The sequence below is a fragment of the Panthera leo genome, chromosome C1 (assembly GCF_018350215.1).
Source record: "Panthera leo isolate Ple1 chromosome C1, P.leo_Ple1_pat1.1, whole genome shotgun sequence".
Lineage (NCBI taxonomy): Eukaryota > Metazoa > Chordata > Mammalia > Carnivora > Felidae > Panthera > Panthera leo.
This window is the reverse complement of record NC_056686.1, coordinates 48,587,193-48,600,534: the sequence shown is the minus strand read 5'-3', so window position 1 is coordinate 48,600,534 and position 13,342 is coordinate 48,587,193. Positions and strand designations below refer to the sequence as shown.

The 13,342-nt window shown below is 37.3% G+C and overlaps 1 protein-coding gene and 1 long non-coding RNA gene across 5 annotated transcripts in view; one reads left to right on the top strand and one right to left on the bottom strand.

The window, feature by feature from the left end:
* CC1H1orf87 (chromosome C1 C1orf87 homolog) overlaps positions 1-13,342 on the top strand; it is a 78,816-nt gene that overhangs the window by 42,098 nt on the left and 23,376 nt on the right. For both annotated transcript variants that reach the window (XM_042953159.1, XM_042953158.1), the window contains one exon: positions 3,194-3,291. In XM_042953159.1, the coding sequence (XP_042809093.1) occupies positions 3,194-3,291 (98 nt within the window). The remainder of the gene's footprint in view (positions 1-3,193; positions 3,292-13,342) is intronic.
* Positions 1-13,342, bottom strand: part of LOC122228223 — a 126,829-nt gene that overhangs the window by 98,124 nt on the left and 15,363 nt on the right. The gene's annotated exons all lie outside the window — the stretch shown is intronic.

The window sequence follows — 13,342 nt, the reverse complement described above, 5'->3', positions numbered from 1 at the left end:
ATTGATCTGGGTTGAGAAATTAAATAATGATTTAAGGGTCTTCAATATGGAGTTGAAGCCATGGGAATAGTTAGCGTTACCCAAGGACATACAGAAAGTGAGAAGGAATGTTGAGGAGGACTTTCATTGTTAAGGAGTAGTTAGAAGACAAGCCAGCAAAGGAGACTAAAAACAATCAAATGAGACATGGGGATGGTCAGGAAAACCAAAAAAGAGATTTATAGAAGAATGGCATGATCAGCCATGTTTCATGCTATGAAGATACCATCTGTAATTAGGACTGAAAAGTACTCACACAATTTCAAACCATGGAAACTACCAGTGACTTAGCAAATACAGTTTAAGTACAGTGATGGGGTAAAATGCAAATGGAGCCATAAGTGGGAAGAGAGGAAGTTGAGAGAGCATCTGTGTGCCACTCTTTCAAGGAGCATTTTGGGGAAATAAATATTTATTTCACGTGGAATTTTCTAAATAATGTAGACATTTTATTTACATTTGATTAAAAAACATTTCCTTACTAAACAGAAGAAACTACACATAATGAAATCCTTTCTTATTGAATAAGGGTCATCATTATATATATTCATGCTTTAAAGAATTTTAGTAATAATCCTGAGTAACACTAGGTTGGCAGGATTTTCTGCTAGATGTTGGTTTTTTTGTTGTTGTTATTTATTTATTTATTTATTTGCTCCTTTATAACTGTCAGTTCTTAGCAGCTATCAATCAATCTGCTTCTAGGAACCCTGATGTACTATTTCTAATCTGCTGTTCATTTTAGCCTAGGGCAAAACTCAATGTTGCCAGAAGTAAATCAACTGTTTTTAGAATAACCTCTGATGTTTAAAAATACATCAATATGCTGTAATCATGAGGATAATTCCATTCTTATTTACGGACTAAAATGGCATAATGTCACTAATTTCTACCTCTCTAAAGTTACTTTTGCCAATCTCTGCCCGTACACACTCTATTTTTTTTCTGTCTTCATCTCATTCATTCGCTTCCTTGTTCGTCTATGTATTCATCTGTTCAAAATTATTAATACTTTATTTTTCAATATGGTGCTAGACAATGGTGATCGAAATATGAATGAAACACAACCACAGCCCTCAGTAAGCCAAGGTTTTGTAATAAAGTTCTAGGGAACAAATAATTACTGCCCAGTCTAGAAAAGGGTATAAAACTATAGTAGGTGGGTAATGTCAAAATACATGCCATTTGTAAAAAGCACCATACTCTTTCTCATCCATTAATTACACATGTTTTTCTTCTGCCTGGAATTTTTCCTGACCCCTTATTCTTCTTATAAACTCTTACTAAGTTGTTTCTATGTTTCAAATTGATCTTTTTTCCCTCCTTGAAACATCCTTGACATTACTCCTCTATACCTAGTAAGTAACATGTACAAGTTTTAAACTTAGATTTATTGCTATTTCCTTCCATAAAGACAAACCAAGATTAGTTTTTTTGTCACTATTTTAAAATCCAGGTTTTATTATTATTCAGCTATGGTCTGACCAACAGATCAGGAGATGACTGCCACTGAAGAGATAGTTTGTTACTCGCAGTTTCCAAGGGGAGGGAGCATGGCACATTCCCACAGGCCACACCAGAAGCAGCAGGGTTGGTCAGGAAGCAGAGGGGATAAGGGGAAAATGTGGTCAAGAGCCCTCATTGTGGAAGGGGCAAGGCAGGGTAAGCAGGTTTAGGATTAGCTAGTTGGATTTATTTCAGTGAGCTCAGGGACTCAGGGGCTGTCACCTAGTACTTGGCCCTGGGGGTGATAAGGGCATAGCAACCCAAGTGTGAGAGCCCCAGGAAAGAGGTTGGTTTGCATTTGAAAGAAAAGCATACTTTCAAGCCAGTCCTTTACTAAATCTAGGAATTGGCTAGCTGGGGGGGGGGGGGGGGGGGGGGGGCACAATCACTCAAGATAAAAAACATGCTTAATACAGTCACTATACTGAACTTCCTCTCAAAGTAGTAATAGTAGCTACTATTTAATCCAAACACTAAATTAGACATCTCTTTTTCTTTGTCCTTTCCTCCTCCCTCCCTTCCTTCTTTCCCTCCTTCCCCTCTTTCTCCTTGTTCTCTCTCTCCCTTCTCTCCTCTCCTCTAATCCCTCTATCCTCTGTCCTCTCTTTTCTCTCTCTCCCCTCCCTTCCTTCTCCTCATTCTCTCTCCTCCCTTCCTCCTTCTCTTCATTTAAACAAATATTAATCAAATGCCTAACTTGAAGCCAGACACTATTCTAATTGCTTATTTTTTCATATCAACCTCAGAAGTCTAGGAAGTAGAAAATACTAGTCTTACTTAGTAGATGAAACATTGGGCACAGAAAGGTCACACAGATCACAGAAAGCAGAGTTGGTGTCCAAAATGAGTACTGTTTCATTCCAAAGTCCATGTTTAAACAGCAAGATAAACACACAACACATGTTATCATACCCCTAAAAGTCTGACATGTTTGAATCTCAGTGTCATCCACCCACCAACCTGAGATCTGAACTGATTTGTCAGCTAAATTAAGAAAATATTAAGTACTTGGGAAACAGCACTGACACCTTATTCAATCATCCAACAGGAATGTATTTGGCATCTGGTTTCTAGATTAAGTTTCATCATTTATTAACTGTGTAACATCAAGGAGGTGACTTAGTCTAAGTCTTGGTTTTGTCATATATTAAATGCAGATAGCAATATTGACCATGCTAATACCTCAAGCTTGTTTTATAAATCAAAGGAGATACACAATTTTTTTTTTTGCAATTTACCTAAATAATAATTGTATATAAGTTCTAGGCCTTAACCACCAATTCCATTGCTGACAAAAATTTAAGACCAACATTTCAAAGTCCGATGGCTTCTGAATAATGAGCAATACCTCGGCACCAACCAAATACAAATTTGCTATTTTTTTATTTTAATTTTTAAAAATTTAGTCCAGTATATTTAACATAGAGTGTTCTATTAGTCCCAGGTGAACAATACAGTGATTGAACAATTCCAGATATCACCCAGTGCTCATTCAGTGGGATATTATTGTCGTGAGTGATATCCTGATGAGATAATTCACTCCTGGGTACTAGTTCTTTGTCAAAATCATATGGGTTCTAATTATGGGAAGGAAATTCAAATCTTAATTTCATTGTAACAAAACTCCAAATTCTTTCTTATTCTGCAGGTCAGGGCTATATGCGGAAAACATGGATTGTATCTGACTTTGAGTTTTCTGGAAACATTGCTAAGCCACCAGAATTTGGGTTATCATGGTGAAATAAAGTAAGTTGATTTTTTATTCACGTAGTCCTTTATTAGGATACTAAATACTGAAATCTGTCTTTAGAAGTTTTTTGTGAAGCTATCAATTTCATCACTTATAGATAGTTAAGGAATGTTTACTTATATTAAGGACAGAGTCTTCTTGGTCATAGAGAGACAAAGCAGGAAATTTCAAGTTCCAACCATCATAGACCATCAAGAAAAGATTTACCATTCCACCTTAAACAACTAAAAACAGGACAGAATCTATGAAACAATAGTTTTCAGACATTTGACACCAGCCAGCACAGAACAGCAATTCCTGAAGAAAGGAAAATAAATAAGGTAAGCTAAGTACTGAACAAGAAGAGGAAATCCAGAGCCCAGATTCTTCTTTAGTTAAAAAGATGGCGTTTGGAGTTCAAGAAGGCTAAGAAGGTTAGAAAGCACAGTACAGAGTAGTGGAGAAGAGAGATCTGAACATTTCTCTTTCTAAAGAGTTGCTCTTGAGTCTTCATGTGAGTACTGGCTAATATATCCATTTGAGGAAACTACCCAAAGCCAGATTTGGGGGGGGGGGGGGGAGACAAAAGAAAGACACAAAAATTTTTAGATCTTGCACAAAGGTTGGGAATAGTTCGTATTTCCACCAGTCAGTCTAAAATAAACTGTTATCAATATAAGTTGTTATATGTAAACTTCATGGTAGCCACAAAGCAAAACCTATAGTAGATACACAAAAGACAATGAGAAAAGAATCTAAGTATATCATTAAAGAAAGTCATTAAACCACAAATGAAAAGAACAAGAGAAAAAGAAAGGAACAGAGGAACTACAAAATAACCAGAAGGCAATGAACAAAATGTCAATAAGTACATACCTATCCATAATTACTTTAAATGTAAATGGAATAAATTCTTGAATCAGAAGATACAGAGTAACTGAATAGATAAAAAAGAAACAAGACATATCTATATATTTCCTGTAAGAGACTCAATTCAGATATAAAGACAATATACAGACTGAAAGTGAAGCGATGGAAAAGACATTCCAAGCAAATGGGAACCAAAGAAAGCTGGGGTCACTGTAATTACATCAGACAAAATAGACTATAAAACAAAGATAAGATGGAGATGCCAGGATTTATAACCATCAGAGCAGTAGTACAAATATTAAAAGAAGTCCTCAGGCAGAAGGAAAATTATCATTTTGGATCTACACAAAAATATTAAAAGCACTGGAAATAGTAAATGTATGTATGAAAAACAATACATTTTTTATTAAAAAACTCTTTAAAAGATAATTTATTGTTTAAAGCAAAATAAGAACACTGAAGCATGGGATTCATAATATAAGTGCAACATTTGACAATAGCATACAAATCTGGGAGGAGGAAATGAAAATGTTCTTGATTAGGTTCTTATACTACAAACTAAGTAGTATAATTTTGTTTGAAAGAAGAATGTAATGAGTTAAAATGCTAATTAAAAAAATAAAATGAAACATAAGAACATTTAAATAAAAAAGACAAAAAAGATGAAAGGGAAACAAGAAATAAATAATATAAATGGAAAATAAATATTGAGATGTTAGATTTAAACCCAACCATATTAATAATTACGTTAAGTGTTAATAATCCAAACACACCAATTAAAAGGTGATTTTCAGACTCCATTAAAAAAGCAAGACTCAACTAAATGATGTCTACAAGGAGCCCATTTAAAATATAAACATATAAGACATACCAAAAGTAAAAGGATGGAAATGATATACCATGCTAACTCTAGTGAAATGAAAGCTGGATCAGTTATATTAATGTAAGACAAAGTGCATTCCAAAGCAAGGGATGCCAAAAAGTCAATTAATTAAGAGGACATAATGAACCTAAATGTTCATGTCCTTAATAATATAGTTTTAAGTTACATGAAACAAAAAAATAAAACTAAAGGAGAAATAAACAAATTCACAACTACCATTGGAGAATATAACACCTCTCTGTCAGTAATTGACAGAACAAGCAGATAGAAAATCAGTAACAATATTAAAAATTTGGACTAAATTATCAAATAACTTGATATAAGTAGCAGTTACATAACACCAACAGAAGAAAACAGATTCTTTTTAAGCATACATGAAATATTTAAAAAACAAACCACATTCTGAGCCACAAAACAAATGTCAGTAAGTTTAAAATGATGAAATCATATAAAATATGTTCTCTGACCATAATAGAATTAAATTGGAAATTAAAAGCAAACACACAAAAATCCTGGAAATCTCCAAACATTATGAAACTAACAACACACTTCTAAAAAACCTATGGTAAGAGGGAAAAGGGAAATTAGAACATATTTTGAACTGAATTAAAATGAAGCCGACATACCTGTAATTTTTAAGTGTTCTCTTTTTCTCACATTTTATGTTGAATACATCAAAAATTAACTAGTAAATCAACTCTATGTTCAGAATATGCCCAGAATCTGGTTACTTCTCACCACCTCTATTGTTACTTAACTACACCTCGTTCAAGTTACTATTATCTTTCTCCTGGATTACTACAATAGCCTCCTAACTGAATGAGGCGTCTCCCTTCTCCCTAGTTTATCCTCAGTACAACAGCTACAGTGATCTATTAAAACCTAACATAATTTATATCATTGCTCTGCTCATGAAACTGCAAGAGAATCTTATTTCACTCGGAGGAAAGAAAAAGAAAAAAACATCAAAGTCCTTATAAAGGGTTCTACATGATCTGCTCCCCCATTGCTTCTCTGATTCCATCTACAACTTCCTTTGCTCATTCTGTTCCAGTTACACTGTGCTCTTTTTCTCACACACACCATGCACCCATCCACCTCAGCAACTATCCTCTGACTGTATCCTCTACTTAAAATGTTCTTTCTCAGATATCTCCATGATAACCCTTTCATCTTTATTTTTTTGCTCAGATGTCACCTTGTCTGTGAGGCCTACACTAACCACCCTCGTTAAAGTTGTGGTCTCTCACTCCTCTTCCTCTTAACCTGCTTTCCTTCTGCTTTCTTCTCCACACTTATCAACTTCTAATGTATTCGGTGATTTGCTGATGTATGATGTTTATTGTTGTTACCAGTCGATCTCAGACTATAAGCTCTAGTTCCAGGGGGCAGGCAGAATATTTGTTTTTACCCATTGATGTATGCTAAGTGTTTAGAGCGCTGCCTGGCATATATTAGAATTCAAGAAGCATTATGAAATTGAACTGAATTAAGGAAGGGATGGAATCTCAAAATAGTCTCAGGAATGCATGCAGATACACAAATTGTGACTAAGTCCCTCTCATGGTCAAATTGAAGAAGGCCATTCCTAACCACACCATCAAAACCAGGTTCCTTGTGCTATACTTTCTCTTAGCACTCAGCTATTATTTTTCCTAAAACTTATCATTATTTATAATTATGTATTTATTTATATGATTTGTTACTTCAGTGTCTAGGTCGTAATCTCCATGCTGGCAAGAAACATGACTGTTTCCCTCACATTATATTCCCAACATCTTGTAGGCCAGTACTTGGCACATGGAAAGCACACAGTAAATATTTTATTACTTTATTTATTCATTTATTTAACAAACATTTATAGAGTTCCTACTGTTTACCAAGCACTACTCTAATCATTGGGAATATAGACATGAATTAAACAGTCTCCCCACTCTTGAAGCTTATATTCTTTTTTTTTATTGAAAGAGAGTCAGGTGGTGGGGAGGATGTGAGTGGGGAGGGACAGAGAAAGAGGGAGGGAGAGAGAGAATCCCAAGCAGACTACACCCTGCCAGCACAGAGCCCCACACTGGGCTCAAACTCACAAACATGAGCTCATGACCTGAGCCAAGATCAAGAGTCAGATGCTTAACTGACTGAGCCACCCAGGTGCCCTGAAGCTTATATTCTAATGGGGAAGAGAAACAATAAGTACGCTGGAATGTGTGATACATCACATGATGATAAGAGCAATACAGAGAAACATAGAAGTGTAAAGGTTAATGGGAACATCAATTGATAAATAAATGATGGGAGGAGGTTGAGCCTAGCCAATGAATTTCCACTAGACCAGCTTTGAACATGGGAGTTCCCCTTCTGTAAAATCTTGGTGGTAGTTGAGTAAGGGGCTGGGGTGGGGGGGGGGGGGCGCGGAGGCGGTTAAGCAGCAAAAGCATTAAAGTGGGCTAAGAGCCAAATAGAAAACCAATAAGCTAAAATCGGGAGTCCTAAAAAGGCATCAGTATAAATGGAGAAAATGCAAGTATCAGAGCTCACATTATACCTGGTACATAGTGTACCTGATTAAAACATGGGGTCCAGAACAAAGATTACAGGAAACAGAGATATGAGAGTAAGAGTGAATGGGAAGCAAATGAGGTTAGGCTATATATCAATATTCTCAATTTCCCATGCTTATATGCATATCAGAGAAGCGCACCAGTTTCTTTATTCACCTTTGACCTTTGAATGTTCAAGGACATCAAACCATGAGAACCAGTGAAGAATTGCATTTATAAGTGATAAACCTGTTTCATCCTTAAACAGTCATTGGCTAAAGCTTCTTCTGTTGAATTAAATCCATTCCGTTAAGGGCTTTGTATGCAAACCTATATCCTTAAGAGATTAAAGATGCAATTTAGACACACATTTTAAGAGCTGAATGCACGAATCATTATTTTAGTACATATTGTCCATTAATCTGCTGTTCAATTGGGAACCCATTTGGAATGTGGCTGCTTGCTAATTAGCAGGATTCTAGTGCTGAGCTGCTTCCTGATTAAATGTCCTTTAGAATCAATAAAACATCAGGAGGGATTATGGTGATGTGGGATTAGCCCCATCTAACCAAATAAAATGAGTTGCGTTCCCTTCTTAAACTGTCACGTTGCAAGAGCTGATGAGAGGAGCAATTTCACCAACGATGTTACAAAGTTGTTGTTTTTTGTGTTTTTTTTTTTTAACACTGAGATTTTGTTTTTTGCCATTTGCCTACCAATTAGCAGAGACATTAGTGAATGTCTGCTAGGGTAAGGCGATTTTGAGAAAGACTTGATTACGATTTCAAATCTCTACTCTGAATCACCCTTATATAAAATGAGTTCAGGTTGTGTTGGATGGAAATTATTATCCTTGTTCTTGGCCAGGAACACGTAAGTCAGAATTAGCATTTAATGTTTCTGTGTGACTTTGCAATAAATGGTAATTAAGGAGGGCAGAGAGAGGACAGGAGGCAAACTAATACCCGAAAATTGTATTGGCAAAATTAAATGCTTCAAACCCAGTTTAAAACACAGGCACACAAGCCAAATTGTCTTGGGGGAGGGGATAAATAATGTAGCTGCTCTGGAAGCCGCAATTGACACAGCCACGAGTAGGACTTCCCGTCCACATCTGGCCCATTATGAAGAGTGCAATTAGGTTGAAAAGGACTGGTTTGATAATCCCAGGGATGACCAGAGGATTTTAGGAGATAAAGCAAACATGAGGTGTTTGATTCAGCAATTACTTGTAAATGGGAATCGAAAAATTGGTAGACAGTGAACAATTAGAGACATTTTATGGGTCTGCCCATTGGCTGGATCTTGGAAACCAGACATGTCTTTTAAGAGTTCATTAATTCCAGTCTTCTCTTGCAGAAGTCCGTATCCATATGGGGTGAAAACAATAATTATTATTAATTATATTAATAATTATTATATTATTACTTTCAATAATATATTTCCTATTATTATTATTATTATTAAGAGCCAACATTTATATACAGCTTACTATATTCCAGGCAATGTTCTAAGCGCTTTACAAATATTAACTCTTTTCATCCTTGTGAATGCTCCATGAGGTAGGTACTATTATTTTTCAAAAGAAGAAACTAAGGTAAAGAGAGGCTAAAACCAACAGGTTACTGGTAAATGAATTCATCACTGAGGCTGAGTCAAAAGCAGGCTCTCTAGCTTCAGAGCCTTCACTCTTAATACACTATGCTGACAGGTCTAGGAAACTCAGAAGCTTATAGGATAGTGGCAAAGCACAGGGGATTTACAAAAACTGGTTGAGTTCCATGGCTAGGTCCACCCTTGGGCTTGGTGCTGAGCATAGACTGGATTTGAGGAGCTCCATCCTGTCCTCCCTCCTAAGACCCAGGAGAGGTGTGAGATACAGATTCAAAAGCTCTTAAGTTCCAGAGGAAGGCATGATCCAAAAGAGCCCAGGGCTTGGAGGTAACTTCTCCTCCCTGGTGTGGCACCTCCTCTACCTCTCAGTCCCTGTCCTTGGGGAAAGGCAGCATGAGCTCTGGAATCACATGGACTGCCTAGATAGAAATTCTTGCTCGGAAATGCACTTGGGCAAATCACTAATTTCTCTTCACCTTAATTTCCTCATCTGTCAAATGTAAAAAGAATCCTTTTGTATGGATTCAAGAATTTATTGCCTATGGATCAGAGAAGGGCTGTGCTTCTCACAGTTAACTGGAAGGCAAGAAGAATACAACATAGCTTCTATCATCAAGAAGGTGACAACAAAGGAAGATGGTGGGAGTAGAATGAGCATCCCGGTCACTGGGTTTTTAAACAACATAACCAAAATAACCTCCTGACTTGAGAGTGTAAGGGATCGATGCATGTGGCACTTCATGTGACACAAGCTTTGGGCCAGATGCTTTACATGGCTTATCTCATTTCATACTCCCAAAAGCCCCATGAGTTATGTTTTTATATGCACTTCACAGATGAGTAAACTGAGATTCAGAGACCTTAAGTAAATTGTCCCAAAAGTTGGGCTTCTTTGAATCTTTGTTTCTATTATAGGCTGAATTGCATCTCCCCAAATTCATATGTTGAAGTCCTAACCTCCAGTACCTTATACTATGACTGTGTTTGGAGACAAAGCCTTTAAAGAGGCAATTGTGTTAAATAAAATGAGGCCATTAGGGTGGGCCCTAATCTGATCTGACTGGTATCCTTACAAGAAGAGGAAATTTGGAAACAGAGACACCGAGGATGGGCTAACACAGAGAAAAGACCATGTGAGGACACAGAGAGAAAGCAGCCACCTCCAAGCTAATGACAGGAATCTCAGCAGAAGTCAAACCTGCTGACACCTTGATCTTGGACGTCTTGCCTCCCAAACTGTAGAAAATAAATTTCTGTGGCTTAATTTCCCTAGTCTACAGTATTTTGTTATGACAGCCTACCTACCTCCCCCTTCTAGCATATATTGTACCCTTTCAGCTGGAGGAGAAGAGTACAGGATCCCTCAGGGCATGGCTCTAATGATCAAATGCTTCAGATCATGGGACTTAACCTGTGATTCTAGCAGTCTGAGCAGAGCTGGCCCTTCAGCACTATTCTATACTACATCTCAGCTGAGCCTGGTGGGGGACGTGTAGTAACTAACAAGAAAAAAGAAGGAGGGGAGTGTCTCAGAGGGAAAAGCAGAACGTGCCAAGACAACGAAGCAAGCAAAAGCATAGCAAGTCTGGAGAACTCGGTTTTTGGCTGGAGCATACACTTCGCAAGGTGGAGAAAGTTAACGGGTTTGGGAAGTCAGCACCAGCACACTTTTGGTTTAAGCCTGTATGGAGCTCACAAAGAAACATGTCACCTGTAGTTAAGTTCATGAAGATTACAAGGGTATTCCTATGAAATAGCCCACATTTTGCATGTTTGGTGTGTTTAGGATTTTGTTTACATTTTTTTGATATATAATACTTATTATATAAAATGTCATCCACTTAACAATCCATGATTAAAATTCCAACTGAATAAAAAAAAGAGCCAAACACACACACACACACACGCGCGCACACACACACACACACACACACACACACACACTAATAAGCACTCTAGTGTCAAAATCTAGAAGTAATCTCACCTACTATAAGTATATGGAATCTGGGAAAATCAGCGAGTTGGCGCCCATGCTTTGCCTTGTCTACTTGTGAGAAGTACAACAGACAGAAGATCCCTTGTCCCTTCACCAGACTTCCCCTTGATTTGGAGGCCCCAAGTCTTCACCAACTACAAAATGACACAGGCACTGCTTTCTGTAGCTGCTAGAGTACTACTGCCCTTTTTTCCCCACCCAAGGATACACACATGCACACTTCCTCACAGACTGCTTTCCTGTACCTATGCAGAAGGCACAACTCCCAGGAATGACAGAGCAGAAAGTTGGGGTGAGGAAGGAGGGCAGGGGTAAACATGGCTGTGATGTCTGCATTTGGTGAGGCATCATTCCTGACATTAAAGTCATGTGGGTTGGAGCAGAGAGAGGGATCCGTGGTAGTTGTATATGCTGAGTGTATCCATTATGACATACATACCCTGGGTCCCAACAGAGGGCTACCAGGCATCGGTGAGGGTTGTCACTCACTCCTTGACTGCAGGGCTAAATGAGCAGTGAATAGGGCCAAGGGAAAACTATTCAGTTCATCTGCTGGGTTGTGCAGAATGTGAACAGCTCCTCACTTGACAGTGAATAAAGAGAAAACCCCACTATCAGGCCTAATTTTTAAAAATCCTGCAGACCATGGACAGGTAGGTCATGGCAATCTGGTTGGCTCCAAATAGCAGTGAACTTTGGATGTGACTTACTCTAAAAACCGGAAAACATTTAGAGAACCATTGGTGTTCTCTGTAGGCTGTATGGAGCCATGTCCTCTAATGAAACCAATTGGAAAGTAATAAGCATAATGAGATTAAAAGGCTATTAAAACAAAATTTAGAAAAGTCCTAAAGTGAACAGAAGAAATTAGAAAGAACTTGGTAAAATATGTATAGTTTCAAGGAAACTGAAGCTTCAACAGCCGTATTAAGAGGTAATCAGGATTGGAGCGCCTGGGTGGCTCAGTAGGTTGAGCATCTGACTTCAGTTCAGGTCATGATCTCACATCCTGTGAGTTTGAGCCCCATTTCAGGCTCTGTTGTGACCGCTCAGAGCCTGGAGCTATTTTGGATTCTGTTTCTACCCTCTCTCTCTCTCTCTGCCCCTCCCCTGCTTGCACTCTGTCTCTGTCTCTCACTCTCTCTCAAAAATAAACAAACATTAACAAAAGAAGTAATCAAGATTGTAACTATGTGTGTTGATATACATTAACTAGATTAATTGTGATCATTTCTCTCTATATACATATATTGAATCATTATGTTATACACCTGAAACTAATATAACGTTACATATCAATTATATCTCAGTAAAAAATAGGAGATAATCAAGGAAATCTGAATATTGCTGGATATTTGATGATATTAGGATATTTGTATTATATTTTTAAGTAAGCAAACTTTGTCTATAAAGGGCCAGGTAGCAAATGACTTAGGCTTTGTGGGTCTACAGTCTATTTCTGCTACTCTGCTAGGTCACTATAGCCTGAAGGCAGCCACAAACAACACATGACAAATGGCTGTGGCTGTGTTCCAATAAAATATTATTTATATAAAAAAAAGAATCAATAAAAAGGAAAATTAACAGCAGAGAAAATCTAATACATAATGTCAAACTTGAGAGGTTTTCACAAAATCTAGAAAAGAAAAACAGAAGAAAATGAGGGAGGAGAGCAGACATAGACGAATAAGAATAGAAATTGAACCTAAGAGGACTTGGCATTGTGGAAGAAGAAACTAGAAAAACTGAACAAGAACTAACAACAAAAGCCACAGCTGAAGAAACTTTACAGAGATGGGGAAAAAAGAAAAAAACGCTCTGTATACAGATTGAAAGGATTCAGTATGACTAAGCTAAATAAAGGGGAAAAAAATGTATCCATGTCTATCCTGACAAAAGTTTTGTGTTTCCAGAGACAAAGAATATTATTTAAGGATGCAGGCCAAAAACAAAATAAAACTAAACCAAAGCAAATAAAGGAAAAAATTAATTTTAAATGAACCCAAATCAGACTGACCTCAAACTTCGGCAATAATAAATATCAGAAGACACTGGAGCCGTGTTCATGGGATTCCAAAGGAGAAAAAAAAAACATAACTGAAACCAAATTATATTACATTCACGTGTGAGGCCATATAGCACAATGGTTAAGGGTGCAGGATTTG